At 45.9% G+C, this 25,919-nt stretch overlaps 1 protein-coding gene across 1 annotated transcript in view; it reads left to right on the forward strand.

Annotated features, from left to right (window-relative positions):
* Positions 1–25,454, forward strand: part of WLS (Wnt ligand secretion mediator) — a 157,579-nt gene extending 132,125 nt beyond the window's left edge. Inside the window, exon 12 of the mRNA XM_006167150.3 lies at positions 25,179–25,454. Coding sequence (XP_006167212.1) covers positions 25,179–25,300 — 122 coding nt within the window. The 3' untranslated portion in view covers positions 25,301–25,454. The remainder of the gene's footprint in view (positions 1–25,178) is intronic.
* Positions 25,455–25,919: the final 465 nt, after the last annotated feature.

Consider the following 25,919-nt stretch of genomic DNA (forward strand, 5'->3'; position numbering starts at 1 on the left):
GAAATCTTCAGTCTTCACAAGCTAAAGATCCAAATAAAGATCTCTAAAGATCTCTATTTTCAAGAATGCAGGTTGAACACAACGTTTTGAACCAGTGGAAAGTGAAGTGGAAACTCCTCAAATGATGAAGAGGTATGATTCATCAGGGCCAGGTCTGTAGCACAATAGTTAAGCACTGTCCAGAGGAAACCAGATCCCACTTTGCCACCTGTAGTTTAAATCCCAGTTCTGGCCACTTGAAAAACATGCCAGGTACATGAGCACAAGCCCAGGATCCTGATGGGACTGAGAAATGTAGGAACAAAGGATTGTGGTGTGCCCAGGCCCTGCTCGAAGGTGCTCTTTCTCTCTCTTGCTCATGCATCCATGTGCCATCTGACATTAAAAAAGAAGGATCACTGGGAGACCAGCAGGTGGCATGGTGGTTAAAGCACTGGACACTCCCACATGGCTGACCACAGTTCGAGTCCCAGGTCTGGTGGCTTGCTTTCTCACTTCCCCTTTCTCTCTCTCTGTGTCTCTCTCTGTCAAATTAAAAATAAATGAAGGAATAAATAAAATTTAATAAATTATCATTTAAAAAAAGAAGGATCATCAATCTAGAAAGCATATTAACTATTGGTCTTGTATACAGTTTTATACATCATCATAAACATTTTGTATATAGCTTTAAAAGATCTTCTAGAAGATTATACATTTTTCCAATCATCTACTTTTTAAAAAATTAGAAAACTCACCAACATATTCAACAAACAAGTAAAATACAAATTTCTATTTCAAATAGAAAACAAACTCATTTTTATGTTGGTTATCCCATTAAGGTGTGTGTTGGGGAGCAGAGAGATCTCTAGACAGGTTTTCACTATGTCACAATCCTGCCTCAGCCTCTCAAGTAGCTGGGACCACAGCCCTACACTGCCACGCCCGCCTCTCCAGACAGAGTCTTGCTGCATTGCTCATGTTGGCGGTGAGCTCGTGTGCCTCCTACCTCAGCCTCCTGAGTTGCTGGGACCACAAGCATGCACTGTCACGCTGGCTTGTAGGTTGGGCCAAGAATCCAACTTGGGTCTCCCATGTGGCTTCAGCCTTCTGATCAGTCGCATCTAGGCTTTTCATTATGTGTTACTTGTATGTTTTCCCCTTAGGGAAATGCCCTATAATTAAAGTAATTAGCATTGTGTGTGACCTCCAGGTAGTTTTCACCACTTCTCAGAACCGAGATAAAACATCTTGGCAATCCAATGCCAGCAACCCATACTCAGAGCTGCTGGAGCCCTCGGAAGCTGCACCCTTGGGTCCCAGTGGATACTACTGAGAAATTCAAGAGAAATGTCTGAGGTGGGGGTGTTGGGGTACCTCACAGGTGTTAGCGTGGTGGTACCCTTGAGATGTTCTTGGGTCCCATCTTCATCCTAGCTGTTCAGGAAGCCATGTTTTCTGAGTTCTTTCAAACTGGATCAGGCTCAGAGACTCTGGGGAATAATCTATGAACTAGAATTCCTGTGTAACCTTTTACAGTGATGAGAGATATACATACGTTGTGTCTCCACCATCCCAGGCTTTCCTGCTGAATTCCTATTGCCAGGAACCCCGGGAGGCTGCCAGGTAACCCTGGAGGCTAAGGGGTGTTTGGTGGATAAAGAACAAATGCACAGGGAAATGGGTGCCCTTGCCAGAGGTAACATCCCAATTGTGAAAGCCTAGGGGATGGTCTCTGGACCTCCAAAGAAAATACACACAGCTCCCTGCAAAGAGGCTAGCATAGGGGAATTGCATCAGGCGTCACCATCAGGCTGGTGAGCGAGCATAACACACTTCACTAGCCCCTGCTCCGACTTCCGCGTGAGCCTGGATTCTTGGGACCCCTTACTTGTATTTGTAAGAATCCCCGACTTTGCTCCTGCAGCTGAATTCACTGTCAGGATGTTGGTGCAGTCCATCAGGCATGGCTTGCCAGGACATGACCACTTTCCTGAGACTACCTTTGACTCCCTAAACAAGTTCCTTTTCATCCTGTCCTGCCTTCAGAACCATCCCAAAGCCTGCAGTCTTGCTCTTGCCCATGGTGTTTTGATACATGATTGATTTCCTTGCACAGGGATAAGCTGGTTTCTAAGATTTCATCCCCTTTTCTGCTGACATCGGAGGGGTCTTCCAGGCATATCTTTCCCTTTTAATTGTGATAGGGCTTATGGAGACAGAGACAGAGACAAACAGAGGGAGAACATACCCCAAATGAAGCATGGTTACACTGCAATCCTCTTTCTTCCACTTCTCCTCCTGTTGGGAGTTTGGGGTATACACAATGTACCTGGCATGTTTTTTTGAGGCCTCTGGGACCAGGAGTTGAATTGTGGTTGGCCACGTGAGACTCAGCTTCTTTAATTGCTAGGCTACAAGCCAGCCCACACATATCTGTCTCTTTTATTTTACTTTTTTCCCCCCCATGAGATTGAGAGACAGAGACAAGCAGCCTCAACAGGGTCTCATGCTGTGATCCCCACCCCCACTCCCACCTACCAGCCTTCTCAGCAGCCAGGCTAGTGGGTGTGCACTCCCGTGCACAGGTCAGCCCAGTAACCAAACCCAGGGTCTTTCATGTGGATTCAGCTTCCAGTGAGTGGTATGTTGCTGGCCCTTCCAGGCACATCTTGAACCTTCTAGTGTGAGGGTTTTCCTGTCTTCCAGGAAAATGTGCTGAGCTTCAGGGTTAAGAATGCCCTTCAGTGTTGAGAACCAGACCTTTCCTTCATGGCTTTTTGCTCATTTATACTAATGAACCCCTTTTTAAAGTTTCTGTCCAACTTGGGTCTTCTCTTCCCGGCTTAGCGTCTCAGTTCCTCAGTCCCTCCTCCGGACATATTTCCAGAAATTCCCCCCATTACTGGTTACTGTTAACTGCATTCTAGTTACTCATTGTCCTAGAATATGTTCTGAGTGCAGTGTTGTTCCTAGCTAGTACAGATTACTGTGAAAATATGACTTCCTTATTAGGACTCAACACTTTATGAAAAGGGCACAGGATTTGGAACATCCACATCTAACTTGAGTTTCAGAGTTATTATGATCAGCACCTCCCCTCTGTATTCAGCAATGTTTTTCAACTCAACTATAGGACTTTACATGCACCCCCACTGTACTTTACTTTTCTCACACACAAAGTCAATAGGTAAAGTACATTTTTAGCTTTTGAAACAAGTGCAGTTTGAGATACATATAAAAACAGTTAAGTCCTTTCCAAGTACAAAATGGGTTTGTGTCAGCTACTGCAGAAATGACAAAGATATATTTACCTGAGCCTGGAGAAACCTCCCTCAGCCTGGACCTCTCTCCTTTGTCCTGCTCTTTTCTTCGGACACATACGTGTGCACTGACACACCACTGCTGTTACAGCTTACACAGCCCCCAATTCATACTTAGCAATGAGGCCTACGGAAGGGATACAACTTGCCCAAGGTTACACATTGAAGTGGCAGAATTGCAACTCAAAGGAGAGTTTCCATTTCCAAGCTTCACTGTCTCTTCGGAAGCATGTTTGTAGCAGAGGGGTCAGGAATTTTGAGCTGCAATTCTCACTAGAGCCAAACAACCTTATTGGGAGATGTTCCACATCTGCTTCCACATAACTTCCACCGATGGCGAGTGTCTGCCCTCTACTGGCCAAAGCGCGAATGATAGCTGTCACTGAGTTGATCTGCATAGAAATCAGACGTTGGAACTTGGGGAATTTATAGTCGCTTCGTGATAGCTACTGCATTTTAGTGATTCTTGGGCCTGCCTCTACATCTAACTTGCGTTGGGATCCTCAGGGCTGCTTCCCCTCCCTTACTTCTCTTTGAATAGATGATTCCTGAAGTTGTCGCGAGCCCTGTTGGAAGAATCATAAAGTGGCCTGTGTACTGTGACATCTTATAGCAGCAGCACTGGGCGACCCATCCAGACCTGCTGTGGGCGGTGTGCTGGCATGCAGTCCAGCGTGGCCGTGTAAATAGATGCACACACTCACTGACGCTCCAGAGACCCCATTTCCTAGCTCAGCTTCCTGCCTCTGTTAGCTCTGAACTCCCTAAGGCGGCCCTGTACCCAGAAACTCATCCCATCTGAATGTACCAAGTTTGGGATGGTCTAAGTCAAGCGGAATCCCTCCTCAATTCAAGGCCACTGAAAAACTGCAAGGAAGCTACGGGCGGGCACCGCCACAACAGTCTGCACTGCCCCATTCTCCACTGACTGCTCCTGTGCTGACTGGATGGAAAAGCTACTCAGGCAACGCGCACAGAGCCAGCGCGGGGACCAGGCAACCCGCGGACCCACATGGTGAAGAGTCTCCCTTTGGTGTGGAGGGCTTGACAGGGGAGGCCATTCCTGAGGTGTGGCAGGAGTATCAAAGTAGCCTGGCTTCTCCTTAAAAGCAGGCTGAGGCAAGGATTTGCGTGCTAGCAGTTAATTTTGGAAGGTGGTCCCAGCAAGTACTGAGAAGGAGGTGGATCCAGGAAGTACTGAGAAGGAATGGAGAACTAAGGCTGAGAAGAGGAGAAAGTGAAGAAAGGCCGCCTCTGCGTGCTGCAGGGGAGGTCCGGGAACGCGCAAAAGGCGGCACCCAGGCAGAGGAGGCGGGCAGTTAGCCAGTCACCGCGTCTTTTGCTAGTGGAGGGTCGCCCAGGGCTGCTAGCTACTTGGAACTGGAGTCCCCTTGTGGAGTAAGGGTGGGCACAGATGGCTTCCACTGTTTTGTCTTTACCTGATCTCAAAAGCTAACAAACAGGTGTATTGAGAAACCTTTGCAAAAATGCAGAAAAGAGTAAGGAAAAAATGTAAACTTCTTATAACCACACCACTCAGACACATGGTTAAAGTACTGGAGTGTGTTCTCACACGAATTTTCCCATACATATAGCAGATAGGTAGATTGTATTATATGTTAATACATAGAAAATTTATTTCTGGACAATGCTATGTGATCTGCCCTTTTAACAATACACAATATCTTGAAAATCTTTCCATGTTATTATGTTGTGTTTAACAACATGATTTAAAATATATATTTATATAGCTTGACTTTTTTTTTTTGAGAGAGATTTTAGCTATAGGGATTGTGCACTCACCAGAGTGACAGAGACACAGAGAGAAATCACTCCCTGGGATGGCCACAATCTCTTCTCTTCCATTCTCTTCTTGGGATTTTGGGTATGTACACACACGTGCCCAACATAAGTTTCAAGCCTCCAGAACTTGAACCATGGCTGGTCATGTGGGAGACCAGAAACTTAACCACCCCACCACCTGCTGGCCCTCAACTATTTTTTAAAGTTTGTTCATTCTTTCCATGAGAGAGAGCGAGAGGCACTGCTGGTAGGATCTGCCATGATTCATCCCAGACTCAGCCAGCCTGGGCGATGGGCATGTGAGACCTTAATACTCGGGGAGGTCTCATGACATGAGCCAGGAACCTTCCCATGGAAGCCTGCCTTGTGTTCTATCACTGTGCTGCAGTCTGTCCTCTCCACCATGAAAATAATGACGTTATTTTATTTATAAAGGGTTTGTCAAAAACGGCTTATTACTGACCCCGTCTTGTTGAACATTTAAAGGCTTTACGAAGTTTGACTATTACAACACGCATGGAAAGGAACAGTCTTGGATGTCTCTCTTGTACATGTCTGTTGCCTTGGGATCAGCTCCTAAGAGTGAACTTACTAAGTAAAAGATCAGTGATCGATTCATAAGGTATATGTTGAACATCCTGTTGTAGGCCAGGTGCTCCTTTAGCACTTGAAGTAGATCGGTGACAATGTCCTTCTCATCATGGAGTATATTGATCTGGTGGGGAAGGTGGGAGGAGCAGAAAGCAATGAGGAAATGGCGGGAGAGCGGTGAAGGCAATGGGAAACAGCGTTCAAGTGCCCTTCAGTGTGACGGTAGCAACAGCAGAAGTGTCAGTGCGGGTGTGTGGGACTCATTTTGACATTTGCAACTCCAAGGGGAAAAAAACCCCACAAAGTTAAATTTTGCATTTATTGCATTACCAGGAAACTTGGCCATGTTCTATATTCCAATGACTATATTTTGGAGTTGTCAATTCAGATTCTTTATTTGCATCCCTCTCATAGTTTGATTTAGGATATTCATCCTTTGTTTTACACATGTAGCCAAACTTTTCCTCATTTGTTGCTTGTTTTTAATTTTATTTTTGATGTTCACCAGGGTAAATTTTTAGGTAGTTAACTTATAATTTGTTTCTTCTATAATTTTGGTCTTTGTTTTAATGCTAAAGGAAATCTACTTTAACTACATAGGCTAGGTCACCCAAATTTTTTTTTAGTTTTAAAATATTTTCTTTTTCTCCCCTCCCTTAACTCATCGATTCAGGTGGAATTTGTTTTTCAGTAGGAATCTCAAGAATTTTTTTTTTCAAGTAGTTATCCTGGTATTATTTTTTGGATAGTTATTGGAAAGGATGGATCTTAAGTAAAATGGGAAGCTCATGGCAATAACAACTCCTGGAACAGCTTTGAGGTTGACCAATGGTATCCATTTCAGCTGTAAGATATGCCAGAAGGTTCTAGAATGTGCAAAAACTACCAACAAGTGGTGCGCTCTGGGTCATGATAGCCAGAGTTCCCAAGGAATTCATCTTTAACCCTAGCAGTATTGGCCTTGTATGTGCCAAGGAAACCCACCACTGAGCAGAGGGATATGCCCATGTCACGGAGTGGGGACTACCTCTTCACTGTCCCTGGACATCCCAGGGAGCCGTCCTTCGAAGCAGCCTGTTCTTCACCACACCCAGGGTCAATAGCCAATGGCTACCTTAACTGGATGACAAATGCCCAACCCCCCCCCCCAAGCCTCCTATGATAGCCGAAGAGGACATGAGTGAGGACCTGCTGAGGTAGACAGAGTGGAAGGCCTGGGCTGGTACTCTCACCCTACAACTAACTGCTGTTGTCTCTGGGTCTAGCTTACAAAATCACGTGTGCTTTTTATTATCCCAGCATTGCTGGGAAGAAGGTTGGACAAGGATACCCACTCCAGACTTGAAGGGGAGAACAAGCTGCAGCCGTGCTAATAAAATGTGGGAGTGTGCACAGCATACCTGACACAGGGGTGAGCATGTGGGTGGTGGGGCTGGGGGAGGAGGAGAAAATAATTGGGCCTATGAGAAGAAATGGAGGGACCAGCAGTTAGCATAATGGCTATGTCGCTGGGCTCCCATGTAGTCGACCGCGGTTCACGTCCCAGACCCGGTGGCTTAAACTCACGCCGGGCGCGTGTGCGTGCGTGCCCAAGATCCCAAGAGGAGAATGGAGGAGAAGGGATTGCGGCGTGGCCATCCCCCCGGGGAGTGATTTCTCGCTTTCTGTCTCTCTCTGCCTGTCTGACAACCGCACGCACCCTATGGCAAAAACCTCTCCAGGAAAAAAAAAAAAAGAAAAAGAAGTAGAAAAAGAAAAAAAAAGAGAGAGAAGAAATGGAACCAAGACTTTTTATGAGGTGAAATGTTTGGTCATCTTTCTAACCTCACAAAGGCAAGTGGCAGGAGTAGTGGCTAGTCTTACAGGTACTTGAAACTTTATCTCACTAGTTGGCTCAGGAGGACAGTCCTGTTAGCCTTCAAAAGTGACATTTAAAAACCACCCTTGGGGACCAGCAGATGGCGTAATTGTTGTCACTGGACTGCCACACAATCGGCTGTGGCTCGAATCCTGGACCCAGCTGCTTAAAACTCATGCTGGGCACGTGTGCATGCGTGCCCAAAATCTCCGAGAGAAGACTGGAGGAGAGAGAATTAGGCGTGGCCACCCCCGGAGGGTCATTTCTCACTTTCTGTCTCTGTCTCTCCAACATGCGCACACGTCCTAAAGCAAAAGAAAATCTCTCTCAAACCCCCCCCACCACCTTGCCCAGAAGTACTCAGCCTCAGCTATTTGCTGCCCTCTGCTGGCCAAAAGGAAGAATGGCTCCATTGCCAAATACAATGTTATGGAAAAAACAGTGTTATCTCCCAGCGAGTATCTGTGGAGCACCTCTCAAATGCCAAACGCTGCTCTAAACCAGACCAGTAACCAAAATAGGCAAGATTCCTGCCTTAGTTCCTGAGGTTTAATTCAAGAACAACAGCAAACATAAAATCTGAGAGTCCTCCTTATGTATGTGCCACGTGGTATTTTAATTGCCTGACATTTATCTCATTTAATGCGCAAATCAATCATATGACGTAGCTACGATATTTCCTCCCACTTTACAGACAGGGAAACTGGGGCACAAAGGCTGAGTGATTTCCCTCAGGTCACACATCGAGGTAGTGACAGCCGGGTTAACTCCTTCAGCCCCAGACCTCGCTCTCACCCACTCCATGCACTGTGTTTCACGGACTCACTTTGGCAGATTCATCCCTCTTCCTGCCCAAATAGTGCATGACGGTGTCATTGTGGGGTGGAAAAGCGCAAACACTGCTTTTGGGCCTCAATGGTTCATCACCTACTAATTAGCCACCATGTGGCCGTCACCTGCTGGTGGTCAGGATTAATGCTGGAGACCAGCGAGCTTATAGCGGGTCCTACTGATCATTGTTTCTGTCCTTTCTCCCTCCTCTGCTCTGGCCCTCAGACAGGAGGATCAGGGAAGGCAAGGAGGATCTTCAGACCCCTGGATCTCGGCCTCCCAGCTCCGCATTAATGGGCAGGGGCAAGCTGGGAGTTAATAATGAAGCCGAAGGTACCTCCCTGTTTGGATGAGGGCAAACTGTCAGTCAGCTCCTGGGGAGAGCTGGCAGCGCCTGAACAAGGAGGTGGAGAGCCTGCCAGGCGGCAGGGAGGATCTACTGAAATCCAGAGATTGCTGCCAGGAGAGGGAGGGTGGCAGAGTGCAGGACAAAGAAGGGCCTTGGAAATGTTGAAGAGTCCTTGATTTCTATTTGTTATTATGTTTCAAAGGAAAGCCCAACCTCATAGAAAACATGAACTTCATAAGAAGAGAAGAGTATTTTGAAGTTTCTTTTTAAAAAAATGCCTTTAGAAATAAGTTGATGTCTTTAAAAGGCAAATTTAAAAAATTTGTTCTAGGATACCTGTGCTTGCTGGAGAGAGAAAGAGAGAGAGAAATTGAGAAAGCACCCCCGAAGGAGGATGGCGTGCTGCAATCCCTTCTCCTCCATTCTCCTCTAGGGATTTTGGTCACGTATGCACATGAGCCCTGTGCATTTTTCAAAACACCGAGTCCGGGACTCAAAGTGTTCAGTCAGCCATGTGGGATTTAGCTGCCTTAACCACTGTGGCACCAGCTGACTCTTAAGGCCAAATTTAAAAGCTATTGTTGTGGGGGCCAGCAGATGGCGTAGCAGTTACATTGCTGAACTCCCACATGGCCAACTGCAGTTTCAGGCCCGGACCAGGAGACTTCAAACTCACTCCAGGTGTGTGTGCGTGCGTGCCCAAGATCCCAGAGGAGATTGAGAAGGTATTGTGGTATGGCCATCCCCCCTGATTTGTCACTTTCCCTCTCATTGTCTCCTTCTCTCTGGTGAGTGCACGTGCCCTGAGGCAAAAATCTCTCAGAAAAAATATAAAGTATTGTGATATAGCCTAGAATCTCCTTTTGTAGGCAATGCCCGAATCACAGGAGTAACGACTACTTACAGAGCACTGAACGCCAGCTCTTCACAGCACTGACACAGGTACTTGTAGTCACGCCACTCAGAGGAGCGTGCCGACACTCACAGAGGTCAAGTCGTCACCCAGGGTCCCACACTGGCACTCGCCTGTGCTGACCTGTGAGGGAAACAGAAACAGTGAAACACCTCCAGGCCTCAGCACTCCTAGTGACGAATGGCTGAGTTTTTCTCCTAATGAGCAGGGCACTCGATCCAGGCCTTTGTCCACCCATATAGCAGGGGTTCCTGCCTCACCCCTGGGTTTCCAGAGTGTGTGTGGACACGTGTGACTCAGGAGGCAGCAAGTCTCTGTGAGTCCCTGAGATGGGGGTGGTTAGGCCAGCTTTGTTGGGACCGGGATTTGCCAGCCTGGAGCTGCCATAACCTCAGGAGAGCCCTGGACCAAGCTCTTGAGAAGCCAGTGGGTTGCTCCTCCTTCTCCTCAAGGTGCCATCCTGTCCCATGCTGCGGGTGAGCAGCTCTCCACAGCCTTAGGACCGGGTGACCAGGAGCAAGGGGGGTTATCACTGTTCAGGACACTTAGAGAAGAGGCTGCAGTCAGAGAAAGAGGCCCGTCAGAAGCCCCTGGTTGCTGTAGACCAAAGCAGAAATAGCCCAGGCTCCATGAGAGCAAAATTAGTCTGACCAGCAGTCCAGCACAGTGACTGGCCTTCAACCGTCGCCCTAAAGCAGACCCGGTGTCCTCTCCCAGTTGGCGCCCTCCATGGGGTCCCTTCAGCCTGTGCTCTCCCACCTCCAGTCGCCACCCCAGTTGTGGACAGAACATTCTCTCAAAGGAGACTCGACTTCTTATCTGACACTGCTCCAGAAGGAATGGGTCCATGGCATGGTCGTTGACAGTTTCACTGAGGCACGATTTTGGTCATATTCACTGCTGGGCTGGGGTTTGGCCAAGGCCCTTGGCTTTGGAGGGCTGGCTAGGGGTAGGGCCCAGAGGGACCAGAGCTGCTGCAGCATCGGCTGGTGGGTCTGCATCCATCGCCCATTGTCTGGGTCTCAGAAGTCACATTAGCACAAAAGGGATCAGAGCGAGGGGCCAGCTCTGTACTCAGGGTCCTTGTCTGAGGACATGACGATCCTGCTGCTTGCCCCAGTGTTGCTGGGAGGAACGCCTGCATGGGACCACTCAGCACGCAGCCCCCTCTCAGCAGACGGCTGCTGTCATCTTCGTCACATCCGCATTATCCCGTCGTGGGTCCTTGGCACCTACGGACTGTATACAGCCTGGGCCCTTCTTGAACCCCATAAAGGACAAACAAGGAATGTCTATATTGGCTCCTAACTTCTCTGACTGGCACGTCCCATCTGGAACGCAGTGTTTCCTGTGTCTGTCCGCACCCGACAGGTTAGCCGGCAGCTAAAATGACAACAAAGGCTCCATCTCGGGCAGTCGCCAGTTTTCTTCAAGACCTGATTATTTGATGACCTCGCGAGTATTTCTACAGAGACCCACCCAGTCCCTGTCCCCTTCGTCCTTTCAGCCCTCCCTACCACCTCTCGCTGAGCCCAGCAGAGCCCAGCTCAGCAGGGGGCATGATTTAAATCTGTGTCTCCGGCTGGCAGGTGGCGTGGGGATTAAAGGTGCTGGACTCCCACATGGCTGACTGCAGTTCGAGTCTCAGACCTGGTGGTTTGCTTTCTCACTTTCCTTTTCTCTCTCTCTGTCTCTCTGGTCAAATTAAAAAATAATAAATAAATAAATAAATCTGTGCCTCTGCAAAACTGGCAGTTACCACCTCATGAGCTCATTCCATCTGCAGTAGTTGAAGTCAGGGAAGTTGAATCCATGAATGTCAGAGGGTCTGCTACAGATTTTCATCACAGCTGTTGGGCCACAAGTAACTCAGGAATATTGGGTGTTTAAGCGTCGAGTTTCCATTCTGAGGGCATCCCCATCTTACCATGCCAGCTTTCTGAATCTGTAAAGGAGTTCAGGGGTGCTCTTTCTTGCACACACTTGACCATTCTGCTCCCTCTTACGTGCAGGATAGCCAGTGGGCCTTGGTGTTCTATAGCAGGCTTTCCAAACTTTCACCTGCACAAAGTTCACCTAGGGAGTTTTTGTTCGTTTATTTGGTTTTTGAGAGGTTTTTTGCTATAGGGTGCATGTGCTCACCAGAAAGACAGAGACAGAGACAGAAAACAACAAATCACCCCCCAGGGGGGATGGTCACACCACAATCCCTTCTCCTCTGTTCTCCTCTCGGGATCTTGGGCACACATGCACACGTGCCTGGCGTGAGTTTAAGCCATTGGATCCAGGACTCGAACCATGGTCGACTACATGAGAGTCCAGCAACATAGCCATTATGCTAAATGCTGGTCCTGCTAGGAAGCTTATTAAAATGCAGTTTCTAAGTTTGATTCAGAAGGTCATGGGAGAAGCCTGAGACTCTGCCTTTTTTTTTTTTTTTTTTTTTTGCTATAGGGTACATGTACTCATCACAGAGAGAAAAGGTGATGAAGAGAGGAAAAGTGAGAAATCACCGACCAGGGGGATGGCCATGCCACAATCCTTTTTCCTCCATTCTCCTCTTAGGATTTTGGGCATGAACACACACCAGACTGATAAGTGTTTCAAGCCACTGGGTCTGGGATTCGAACCATGGTTGACTGGGAATCCAGTGCCTTACCCACCATACCACCTGGCAGCCCCGAGACTCTGCATTTCTAACATGCTCCAGGTGAGATTGATGCCGCTGGTCCACAGACTATACTTGAGCAGACTTTTGAAAAGCATGGCTGCCATGTTCGCTGCCCCCGGAGTGCCCATGCTCATTCGTGGAGCTCTAACACCTGGTGAAGGGCCCAGACCAGAGGGAAAGTAGCAACGGGGCAACAGCTGTGGCAACAGCGCATGAAGGCAGGACTTCTGCCACGTTTGTTCTCCGTTATGTGTCCAGAGCCTAGAGGGGAATGAGCAGAGGTGCTCTTTGCCAGGCATTTTCTGAACCATCCACTGCGCTGAGTTCTGGTGAACTCAAGTCCCAGATTTCTGCACACTTGTCTAAGGTTTTAAACACCATCCAAAGCACCTCTTTCTTAAACTCTCACATTGGACCCAGTTTACCTGCAAGGCCTCTACCTGTGGACATGGATGTTTTCCTGGGAGGTTGAATGACCCAGGATACCTTCTCAGGGTGACAAGAGGGGAAGAGAGGACTTCTTGCTGTGGAAGTTGGGTGTGGGCCACAGCTGGCTGGTGCCCCTGGATGAAGCACTCTCTTTCAGCTGGGCCAAAGCACTCGAGGTCAAGATCAAGGACAACTAACTAAACCAGATTTACAGATTTGGCTTCCACCTGGTCCAATCTAGGCAGGGAACATTTCTTCCTCTTCCACTGTTTGTTTTGATCCAAGAGAACAGCAAGAGAAGCTCTTTGTTACCATGGCAACTGCTTAGGATTCTCAAGCAGGTGAACATGGGGGCCAAGTCTCCTCACATGAGGTTTCTACCGTCAGGGACCTCAGGCTCTCCTTAGGGACCAAGATTCCGGCATGTGAACTATGCAGCCCCATCACAGCGGCAAACAAGGGGAGGAAGAATACTTACCAGTGATTGCTGAACTGGGGCAGTCCAAGAAGGCTCCCAGAGGAGTAAAAATGAACCAAGTGGTTTGGCTTGTTTGTTTGTTTCTTATAGAGGTTTTTTATTTTGTTTTGCCTCAGGGCACCTGCACTCACCTGAGAGAGAGACAGAGACAGTGAGAAGGAAAGTGAAAAATCACATTGCAATCCCGTCTCTTCCATTCTCTTCCCAGGATCTTGGGAATGTACACACATGTGCCTGATGTGATTTTCAAGCCACCCAGTCCAAGGCTTTCCAAGCCTTGTGGGAGTCCAGCGACATAACCACTATACCATCTGCTGGCCCCTTGAGCCAAGTCTTAAAGTATTGGGAATTTGAGGAAAGACAGTGTGGAGTTGAAATTTCACAAGCATTATTTGAGAGGCAATGGCTAAAATTTCCTGCCTAGAACAGAGTCTAGGGGATAATGAATAGAAAAGCAAATTGGAACCAGCATTTCAGAAGCCTTGAATGTCAGACTGAGGGGGCTAGACACCTGGACCCATTCTTCAGAACACGAGCCTGGGAGGTAGGACTCACACATTGTATTGTTGGATTCAGGCAAGCCTGGGGAGACAGGCTCCTCCGTGAAGCCGAGTGGGTTGCTAAATCGGTAGAGGGTAAAAGAGCCTGCCCACCAGTTACCATGTACAGCTTGTGCACTGCGTCACAACGCCTGGCTCCTGGCTCAAAGAGCAAGTGAGGACTGAAAGATAATCCTCACTCCTCTCCTCCAGCTAGAGCGGTCTTCTCCCGGAGGGGCTCCTCTGTCCAATGTCCACAAAGGCACCTGCACAGGCTGGCATGGACTTGTTCAGCTGTGGCCAGTGTACTTTCTCCAAGTGGTCAAGACATTTTGTCAAGCAGCCATCGTGTACATTCCCAGAGTGTCCCAAGGAGGGCACTGCTCAGCTTTGCATAGGATGAGAAAGTTACGTGCACAGTTCTGCGGATGCAGTTAAAACCAGCGCAGGCTGGTTTTCTACTCCTGCTGGCAGTCAGAATAAGGGAGCAAATGGTCTCTAATTGCCCACTTCAGTTGAATTCAGCCAATTCTTCTTCCTACAAGGGTGTCTCAGCTTCTAAGCTGGACATAAATGAGAACAGAGGATCTGCAGCCCTAAAAATCCCAGTGTTAGGGCCATCAGTTATTTGTCCCAGGGGTAAAGACTTGCATTCTTATTAAATATCCCAAAGTTTCCCCAGCTCAACAGCAAATGTCACATGTAGAGAGACAGGTGCAGAGGGCCCCTCGAAGGACTGTTAGAGGCAATGTTTCCCAACAGGGGCATGCTGGTCTTGGGGTGCAAGTGTGTGCACTTTGGAGAGTGTGTAGCATCCAGCCTCTGCTGTAAGAGGCCAGCAGGGTTCCCCAGTCATTGTAATAGCCAAGAACACCCCCTCGAGGTTGAAATACTACCTTGGAGATGGTGAATCACTTCCAGATGAGAACCGAGTCCCTCTTTATAGAGAAGAGAAACAGCCATGACTTGACCAGGGCCACAGGATAGGAAAAAGAAAAGCAAGTGCAGGCAGCCAGGTTGTGGACCCAACCACCGTCACCAGCTTCTCTGCTCACCCCAGCCTCGTTTTCACGTGTTATTTGTCATTTGTGTTTCCTCTTTTGTAAAATGCCTATGTTATGTATGTCCTATTCTCATTTTTTATTGAGATGCCCTAATACCTATTTCCTATCGGCTATGTGTGTTTATAAATATTTTCTGCCAATTCGAAGATTTATATTTCCATTTTCTTAATGATGTCTTTTGAGGATAATTTATCAAATTGACAGTTGATAAATTATCCACAACTTATGGTTGACTTATTCATGTTTTATTTTTCAGTAGGTACTTTCTGTAGTTTTAAAGACATCTTTTCAGGACCACCAGATGACATAATGGTTACATCGGTGGACTCCCACGTGGTCGACTGTGGTTCAAGTACTAGACCCAGTGGCTTAAACCTTATGTTGGGCATGTGTGTGTGTGAGCCCAAGATCCCGAGAGGAGAATGGAGGAGAAAGGATTGCAGCATGGCCATCCCGCCTGGGGGGCGATTTCTCACTTTCTGTCTCCTGTTTCTCCAGCAAGCACATGTACCTGATAACAAAAAGCTCTCTCTCAAAAAAAAAAAAAAAAGAAATCTTTTCAGTAAATTCCAAGGTTAGAAAGATATTCTAATTTGTTCCTAAAAGTTTTAAAGCTCTATCTTCCATATTCAAATGATCTTGATGACTTAAAATTTTTTTAAAAAGTTATTTATTTCTTTTAAGAAAGAGAGAGAGAGAAGCACCTTCAACAGGGTCTCCATGTCGCAGTTCACTCCCGCCTCAGCCAGTCAGGTTCCTGGCACATGTGCACAAGCCTGGTGTGTGCAGGGGGACCCCAGGATGTGAACTCGGGACCTTCCTATGTGGTCAGCATTTCAGATCATTGTTCCATCACTGTGCCACTGCAGCTGGCCCTCCAGTACTCTTTTTTATACTCAAAATATTTTTTTTCTCTCTTTTTTTTTTTTGGCAAGGGTTTTGCTATAGGGCACATGCACTCGCCAGACAGACAGAGAGAGACAGGGAGATAGAAAGTGAGAAATCACCCCCCAGGGGGGATGGGCACGCTGCAATACCTTCTCCTCCATTCTCCTCTCGGGATCTTGGGCATGCACCCACACGCACCTGGTGTGAGTTCAAGCTACCGGGTCCAGGACTTGAACTGCAGTCGACTACATGGGAGTCCAGCAACATAACCATTATGCTAACTGCTGATCCCATATACTCAAAATATTTTTTAAAACTTAATTAATTTTTTCCCCTAGAGGGCATGTGTGCTTTCCAGAGAGAAACTGAGAGAGAGAGAGAAAGTGAGAAAGCACCTCCTCCTTGAGACATCATCATCCCACAATTCCTTCCCTTTCTTTTCTCCCTCCTGTCAAGATTCTGGGCATGCATGCACACTTACTCGACATGTTTCTCAAGCTGCTGGGCCTGGGACTTGAACCACATAGTTAGCTATGTGGGTTCCAGCCATCTTAACCACCAGGCCACAGGCTGGACTTGAAATCTCATTTTAAATTTAAATTTAAAACTGTTTACCTATAGATATGTCCCTTCATTTATATATACTCTCTCTTCTCAATCTTATTAGAGATTAATCCATTTTTAATTGTCTTTGTAAAGAACTTTTGGTTTAGTAGTTTTTCTCTATTGTGTCTTTAGCTTCTATTGTATTAATTTATGTTCTTTACTGTGATCTTTAACGTTTTTTGTGTTGTTTTACTATGTAAATTAGGTTGACTCCATTCTGATTGTGGATCCTAAAGTCTTCCCACTCTGTGTCCACTTTCACCCTCAGGGATCAAATATCCTTTGGCTATCTGACAATAAAAGATCTTTTCCAAAGAAAAGAGAAATTGCTAGTGAGTTAACAGCAAAAACTAATGTAGTTGGTTAGCTCTACAGGAGAGTTAAATGGTGGCATAGCCATAAAATGAAATACTAGGCAGTAATTAAAAGTTATGTATAAAAGGATATATTAAAGAAAATAAAGATTAGTCTCAATATATTAATTTAAAAGAGCAGATTAAAGACATAGTGTGTATAGTTTTATCCTATTTTCATAAGTAAATGAAAAAATAGATACCAACGTATTAATATTTATATCTAAAGAATAGAGTTGAGGATTATTATTATAATTTTCTTTGTGCTAATTTTTTAAAAAGAATTATATTATTTAACTTTATTTATTTACTTATTTGTTTTACTTTGACCAGAGAGAGACAGAGTGAGAGAGTTGGGGTGGGGAGTGAGAAAACAAGCCGCTAGATCTGGGACTCAAACCGCAGTCGACCATGTGGGAGTCCAGTGCTCTTAACCACCATGCCAGCTGCTGGCCACCTTTGTGCTAGTTTCTACTTTTTAAATTTAAAATGTTTTTTATGAATTTAAAAATAGGAGAAATAATTTAAAAGTATAAATTACTGAAACTGACTTAAAGTATATCTACCTCTTTTAAGGGAATTTGCTGCTTGACAGAGTCCAAAATCAGTGGTGTTTTTGTTTCTTTTTATCTATTTCATCCTTGCCAGAGGGCACATACGCTCGCCAGAGAGAGACAGAGAGAGAGGAAGAGGGAAAAAGTGTCCCTAGTGAGACATGAGCGTGCCGCAATCCCTTCTCTTCCACCTCTCCATCCTGTCAGGGCACACACAGACATGTATGCCCAGCATGTTCCTCAGGTCACCAGGTCCAGGACTTCAACGGCATAGTCAATCACGTGGGATCTGACTCCCCCAATCACCAGATCTAGGACCAGCCCCACTGAGCTTCCTGCACTGAAATGCTTGATTCCATGTTGAACAGCCAGCAGCAGACATCTGAGGTGGCCAAGGGAAACGTTTCTGGAATGGAGTTCTGCTTGGTTTGCCTTCTGGGTGAAATAGGCACAGAACACCTTCCTAGGTCTTGCCTCAGTGTGACCCAAGCATGAAGGCCACTAGGCTGTTTTTTTTCCCCCCCTTCTTTTCAATTTGTCATAGGGCACATGTACTTGCTGAAGAAAGGAATTGTGAGAAAGCATCCCTTGAAGGGGATGGTCACATTGCAATCCCTTCTTCTCCGTTCTTCTCTCAGGATTTTGGGTACATTAGCATCAACACCCAGCTCTTCCAGTTGCTGGATCCAGGACTTGAACTGTGTGGTTGGCCATGTGGGACCTAGCTCCCTTAACCACCATGCCACTAGTTGACCTTGGCCTGTTTTATCTCTTGCCCAGAGATGCTACCTCTCTGGGCAAAAAGTCACTAAAGTCACTTTGCCAAGCCCACAAAGATACCAGGGAATGCCAAGGATGCTATCTTCCAGGTCCACTCTCAGGAATCCCTTAAGGTCACCCCCACCCCCCTTGCAGCCAAGCCTGCCTACCCAGACTCAGCATCTTGCCAGAGCACGCGCTGCTAATTCTCCTTCTGGCCATTAGCACAGGCTGCCCGCACTGTCATTTATCTCTTTATGAATAGCTCTAAGTGCCTTTTTAATAAACCACTTGAGTACATATATTATTAATGTATCTACATTTTAAACACAGAGCGCTGCTGTGGGAGTTACCATTAGGAGTTTTTAGTGCGATTGTTTCCAGTCACAACTGTGCATCAAGGAAATCTGGAATTTCAGAACCATGCACTTGGCTTTCCATATGAAAATTTTGAGGCCAGCCCCAGAGCTCAGCAGGTAAGTCCTGGGCATAAGGAGCTATAGTTATATGGCCAGCCACGGTTCAAATCTCAGCCCCAGTGGCTTGAGAAAACATGCCAGATGCAGGGGCATGGGTGCTCAAAATCCTGATGAGTGGAGAAATGGAGGAAAAGGGATCGTATTGTGATCATGCCCTATTATGGGATGCTTTCCTCTGTCTCCTGTCTCTCTCTCTGTCTCTTTCTGGTGAGCACATATGCCCTCTAGCAATCAAATAAAAAAAAAAGAAACTTTGACTATAGTGACAATGTTAAATTGAAAGTTATTGTTCTCAAAGAAAAACATAGAAAAATGATTATACAAGGGATCTGCCAAAAGTTCATAGAAAATGCATATTATGAAAAAAAACTACACATAATTCAAACATTTTTGCATCAAAATAAACTTACACTTTAATTTTATTTTCCCACAAACTTTTTGAAGGCCCCTCATGGGGACTATCTTTTATTATCATTTTATTATTATTCTTTTTTCCTTTTTTCTCTCACCTCTCTCCTCATACGGACCCCAGACCCCTTCCTATTTGGAGCTGATAGCATTCCTTCCTTTGTCCTTTTCCCCCGTGAAATGCCTTTGCTGACTCCTCTGACATCGGGTGTATAGACTGGTGTGCTTTTTCCAGACGCGACCTCAGAACTCAGTCCTGTCTTTCTGCTTCAGCTTCCTAGTCCAGTTTCCCTAAACCTCAGGCTGAAGTGAAAACACCCCTTGCAGTCCAGGAAACACAACTTCTGTGTATGTCCCACAGTGTTACATGGCAGTTGCTTCCTAGTCAGTCTTGAGCAGAGTTCAGAGAGAAAGCCATGATCCCTTTTCCAGCTGGGATTTGGACTTCCTGGAGAGCCAAGACTCCCCCAACAGTGATTTCTGCCTTCATTTCAGAGTTTGGAATTTGTCAAGTTGCCACTAAGGACCATTTGTTGCTTCCTGGATTCTTTTTCTACAGTGATGCATATCTCAGATACGGCTTTATGGCACATGGAACCGGATGGTTCCACAGAGTGACTGAACTGAACAAGAATTAAGCAAATTATGTCCATTTTATAGATGCTGCAAACTCTGTGTTAAAACAATTAAGTAGCACAAAGCCCAGCGGTACTAAATGATGTAAGGTGGTTACGCAAAATCTAAACACTCAGGTTAGAAGTTTTTTTTCCCAAATCTGCAACTGTTACCTCTTACAAAGGAATATGTTATCGAATCAACTAATTATGATACTCAATAGATCAAAGAAAAAGAACTGAACTTCTCAGCTGTTGAGATTCCTCCAACTCTTATGTCAGTGAATTAGAAAAGAGAGAATACTCATTGAAAAGAGGTAGATAAGACACTTAGCTTCATTAAACACGCTGGTCTGGATAAATTAGAGCAGAAAAGAATGGAACCATGTAGATGAGCTCCACTGTCCACAGGCAGTGACTTCCCAGGTAACCTGAAAGATCAGGAGAAGTCCCAAACAACCAGACACAGAAGATTGCAGTCCTTGCAGTCCCTAATGTTAAAGTGCTGAAGATGAATGAATGAACTTGAGTTCATGCAAGAGCAGACAACAGCCAGACGGGTCCGTGGACACTCACCATCCCAATAGAGCTGCCGTGTGAAACTGCACCAACCAGGGAGCAAGGGCCTACAGGTTTCATTGATTGCAGAGTCCACGTGAGTGGCTGGTGGGATGGAGCTGCCTGGATCTAATGTGATATTCAGCTGCACTCATTGAGAACTCTGGGTTTCCACAGTGACTCCACTGGAGTTAGGACCCCTGGGTACATCTGTAAAACTGAGTCATCCTCTGCAAATAATGACAGTGCCTTTTTGTTTGTTTGTTTGTTTGTTTTTTTGAGAGAGAGAGAGATTTTTACTATAGGGTGCATGTGCCGGCTGGAGAGACAGAGAGAAAGCAAGAAATCACCCTCCAGGGGGAATAGCCACACTGCAATCCCTTCTCCTCCAGTCTCCCTTCAGGATCTTGGGCAAGCACACACACACATGCTCCGGTCTGGGACTCGAACCACAGTCGGCTATGTGGGAGTCCAGCAACGTAACCATTACACCATCTGCTGGTCCCTTGACAGTGATGATTCTTGAAACCATGCTGCGTAAAGAAGAGTTTTGTGTGACAGTTACCCTGTGCATCAGGGTCTACACTTTGATTTTTAATCACAATGAGATAAACATTACAGAGCCTTGAGAGACAAGCTCTTCTCTCCTTAGTCAAACACTACATGAAGGAATGTTCCGTTTTTTCCCTTCTGCATCTCTCCTCTGTCTAAAGGTGGGCTTTCTCCACTATCTGGATAGTCCTGAGGCCCAGAGCCATGTGGCCTTTTGGTGATGGACTCTATGACAAAAGGAGGGTGTCTTACACACGAACCCTGTGAGCTCAGTCAGTCAACACACTAAGAAGAAAAGTCCTCTCGACCTCACTCTCCAGCCTTCCATTTTCAACTCAGTATAAGGCAGATTTCCTAAGAATTTCAGAGCCAGGCCTTTCCAGCTTTCCTGGCCCTTTAGAAGGACACCGTGGTGTTCTGTAATTCCTCTAGGTCTCTGGCAAAGCGGTTGAGGCGGGGGCACGGTACAAGGGGCATGAACATATCACAATGGCAGCCAGCCATGCTTCTGCTCCTCTCTTCACCTGCTTCCCCGTCAGCTCAGTCTAAATCCTTTGGAAGCAAGAGCATGAATTGTGGCTAATTTAGGCCCATTACAGGATTTACAAATTAAACATATCCCCACTGGTTTCCCTGGCAACCATCTTTGAATTACATGATGAGATAAAGTAATTGCTCTATTTAATAGAGTCCGCTGTTAAGAGAAGTCCAGCCATGTAATGACAGCGAGTATCGGTGAACTCAGGACAGGGAGGCAGCAGACCAGTGTGCAGCCGCTGGGTCAGAATGCAAATGGGAACCTATCCCAAGACAGGGCAGCCGCGCCCCTTGCAAAGGAAAAGAACCCTTTTGCTCGGTGCCAGAGGAAAAGACGACTCAGGTGTTCTGGAGTGAAAACAATCGGCCCAGGTGCACGGGGTATAGTTGGACAAAGCCGAGACAGTGAGTCAGATGTGGGGCTGGCTCTCCCAGCTACACAGGGTTTGGGCAGGGCTCTTAAATCAAGAGGACTAGGCCAGGTGGTGGAGCAGCCTTGGGCAAAGCATGTGGTTATGCTGCCAGGACCTGTGTGGGCCAGCGGGAGGAGCTATTGTACTTTTGTATTCATTGTACTATGGGCTTTCTATCTGCACCATGAAGAGCTTGTGATACTTAATTTTCAAGGCCCTTTCCAGTCCTCTTAAGTATTAGAGCTTCTCTGGTTTTTGAACCAATTGAAAAATGGTCAGAAAGAGATGAATACTTTATCAGTGATCAAGTTGGAGCCCTTAAACCATCTGCAACCAAATGACTTTCATAATGGTATAACCATGATGGGGTCTGCACTGCACACGGGGACAACTGGGTCTGCAGTACAGACACGTGGGGTCTGCAACTTGCCTCAAATCAATGAGTGCTGGAGAACAGGAAGAGAAAAATGGGTCTCCGTACCCTGTACTGTGGTCCTCATGGTTCTTTCCAGAGGAAAGCAAAGCTGGGGAAAGTATCTTCATCTGGTGTACAACAGCCTTAAAAAAAAAAAAAAAAAGATCCCTGTTGAAGACGGTTTTCCAACCTCTATCTGCACCATGAAGAGCTTGTGATACTTAATTTTCAAGGCCCTTTCCAGTCCTCTTAAGTATTAGAGCTTCTCTGGTTTTTGAACCAATTGAAAAATGGTCAGAAAGAGATGAATACTTTATCAGTGATCAAGTTGGAGCCCTTAAACCATCTGCAACCAAATGACTTTCATAATGGTATAACCATGATGGGGTCTGCACTGCACACGGGGACAACTGGGTCTGCAGTACAGACACGTGGGGTCTGCAACTTGCCTCAAATCAATGAGTGCTGGAGAACAGGAAGAGAAAAATGGGTCTCCGTACCCTGTACTGTGGTCCTCATGGTTCTTTCCAGAGGAAAGCAAAGCTGGGGAAAGTATCTTCATCTGGTGTACAACAGCCTTAAAAAAAAAAAAAAAAGATCCCTGTTGAAGACGCTTCTCCAACCTCATCCAGAAGAGAAGTCACTCCTGCCCTGGGAAGGAGGGAAGGGGAGGTAGAAGGATGAGCTCACTTCCCCATCCCCCAAAGAGGGCTGCTTTTCCAGGTTGCAGGCCTGCAAGAATGCAGGTGGGGATAAAGTGGTTCCCCCAGCACAGGGATGGGTGCTGAGTGGAATGCCAAAGGTGCCTAGCTGGCCCAGGGGAGGCACTCCCTGCTGGTCCTCGGTTCCCAGAAAACAGAACTCCGGCTGTCCCTCCCCATGCATGCAGAGAGATTGCAGCTTCCAGCAGCTGTAAAGAAGGCATTTGCGCTGCCTACACACAAACAGGTCAAAGTCCCCTTTGAAAATTAAACTCTACAGTAACATGCCATTTCTGTCCAATGGCAGTCAGTAGCATGGAGAAAAGTTATTAAATTTTTTAAGGGTATAAAGAAAGTGCTTTTTGTTTGTTTTGCCTTTTTTTTTTTTTTTTTAAGTTTCCCAGTGGGGCCAGCAGGTGATGTGGTTGTTAAGGCCCTGGACTCTCACGTGGCTGACTGTAGCTCAAGTCCCAGACCCGGCAGCTTGAAAATCACACTGGGTGCATGTGCATGCATGCTTAAAATCTCCAGAGGAGAATGGAGGAGAAGGGATTGGGCATGGTCATCCCCATGGGGTGATTTTTCACTTTCCCTCTGGGGAGCAAAAGGAAGGTATTTCTCTTGTGATAGGTTGCTGATACCTGAAATAATAATAATAGCAATGGCAATTGACATTTTCTGGCCTCTGACTCTGCACCAGGCATGGTACCATGTGCTTTATATTGCATTTTATTTCACCTTCACAGCCACTTTGAGGCAGTGTTTATCATCATCCCCATGTTATAGGAGAGGAAAATAAAGTTCAGAGCCTTTTAAAAATAATTAGTTAATTAATTTTTAATTTGACCAGAGATGGACAGAGTGAGAGAGAGAGAGAGACAAGGAAAGTGAGAAAGCAAGGTGCCAGGTCTAGGATTTGAACTGCAGTTGGCCATGTGGGATTCCAGCACCCTTAACCACCATACCACTAGCCAGTGGCCTCTGGAGCCTCTTAAATAACTTTATGAGCAGTCTCACTTCTAGAAAGTGGTGGAACTTTGCCTATTCAGACAAGTTCATTTTAAATTCAAAACCTAAAATAACCTTACCCATTACCTACCCATCCCATCTCCTACCCAAAGGTAGGGACTTATTTTTAAGGAAATCCACTTTGAGTTTGTGGATTTGAATTTATGGGTCACTTACACTTGACTTACTTTATTGTATTTTGCTCACTGGATTCATAAGGAAATGGGACTTGGGGGTATAAGGCAGTTGGGAGAAAGCAGGATTTGGGGACCTGCAGACAGAGGGGAAGGAGAGATAATAGGCTACTTCTCTGCAGTTCTCCCTAGCCCAGCTCGAGCCTTGGTGTATTCGACTGAACAGTAGACAAGAGCCCGGGGACCTGGACCCCAGCTGACTTTATGTGAGCTTGACTGCTAGTCTTCTGCTCTCAGGCTGCAGCTTCCTGCACTGCCACACAAGCAGGTTGGAATGGTCGAGTGTCAAGGTTCCTCTGAGCTGTCAACCTAAGTGACCTAATCCCGTGGCACTGTGAGACAAACTGCTACCAAAAACTGTCTTCTCTCTGCAACATTTTTGCTTGTTAGCTTGGCAAATGTTTATATAACGCTCACAAGGAGGTACTGAAGCACTTTATGTGCATCAGCTTGCCCAATACTCCTAATCAACCCAGTTGGAGGTATTATTATTCTGTTGGTAGTCAAAGGAATGAAGCACACAGTTATTTACTCCAGGTCCTCCAGCTTGTAGGAGTAAAGCCAAGTTGAATGTTCTGACCTTGGCAGTAATTTGTTCTCAGAAACAATGGAGTTGTGTAACCTATCACGTGCTCCTCTTTACATCGACAACCCAGGTGACTTCTCACCTTTAGCAAGTGTCCAGGCCTTGGGAGGATGGATTTTAGGTATGAGCTTCACTACTAGCTTTGTTCTTCCTGCCCATCATCCTTTCACTCTTTGCCCCAGCAAGTTTCTTTTCCTGTCTATGAGTGTGTCTCTTTGCAGTTCACTAAAATATCCTTTTGGGAGGATGGTAAGACATTTAAAAAAATAATAACAAAAATAAACATGAAGATGATTCACTGATACAAATTTGGGACCCTCCTGAGTAGACTAGCTGTATCCCTCAGTGGTTGTGCTGGGCTTTCATGGAATTGGGGAGAAAGAAGGAGGGGTGAGAGAAACAGCTGTGTCTTAGGATGAACAAGGCTCAGGTTTTCAACAGGATGGCAAGGGATCTCTGGAAGGTCTTGGAAGATTTGTTGGGCATAGAGGGACTGATTGTCACAATAGTTGGAAGCGGCATCACTATCCGGACTTAATTGTCAAGGGACAAATGTGTGCATGTCCTACAGTGAGGGAAACAGTCCCATACAAACATCAAGCATCTCACTAGAGACTTGTGTAGGTCAAAATCTGTCGAGTTACCTGAGCCTAGCACCTACCTCCATTTTGCATATTTTTCAAAAGAATATTTTGTATGGTCTTAATATATACTGAATTTTCCAGGAATGAAACTCACATGTAAATCGAGGGAAGATTGCACTTTGTTTGTTTCGGAAATTTACCAAGAGTTATTCACCACTTCAAAATATTCCATCGTCAACGACAACACCATCCCTGGTATTTGAGTCGTCAATGCAACGTACCTGCCTCAGTGTGCACTCACAGCTGTTACGCTGATGTTGATTCTACTGATATATGCACACAAATATATTCATTTAGCCTTTATCTCAAGTTGCTAAATATAAAGAAACATGCCAACAATAAATACTGAGCTGTTGTCCTACTCTTCTTACATCTGAATGTCTTCATTATAAATAGGAGCAAGCATCTGCCCACTTCATTACGCCTCTAGTGTAGTCATGCCTGAGCATTTCCAAAATGAAATATATGTCATTTTGTTACAAATTACTTTTCACTTACTTATTTTCAACATAACGGGATATTGAATTATTTTCTAAAAGTTTGCATTATGTATCTTTTTTTTTTTTTTCAGGATAGCCAAGGGAGCATTACAAATACACACTTAAAATGGTGGTGCATCTGATAGGGTTGAGAAGCACTGGCTAAAGAGTCAATAGTGCAGGTTCATGGTCCATGTGAGGGCCTTCTTCAACTGGGTAATTCTCAGTTTACACGGCAATGTACAACATTTGCTCAGTGTGCCTTCATGTGTTCATGCTTCATTCAAATTCATTCATTCATCAAATATTTAGTGAATACTATCAGGTGACAGACACTGTGTCA

This window comes from Tupaia chinensis, unplaced genomic scaffold, assembly GCF_000334495.1.
Source record: "Tupaia chinensis unplaced genomic scaffold, TupChi_1.0 Scaffold144529_1, whole genome shotgun sequence".
NCBI lineage: Eukaryota > Metazoa > Chordata > Mammalia > Scandentia > Tupaiidae > Tupaia > Tupaia belangeri.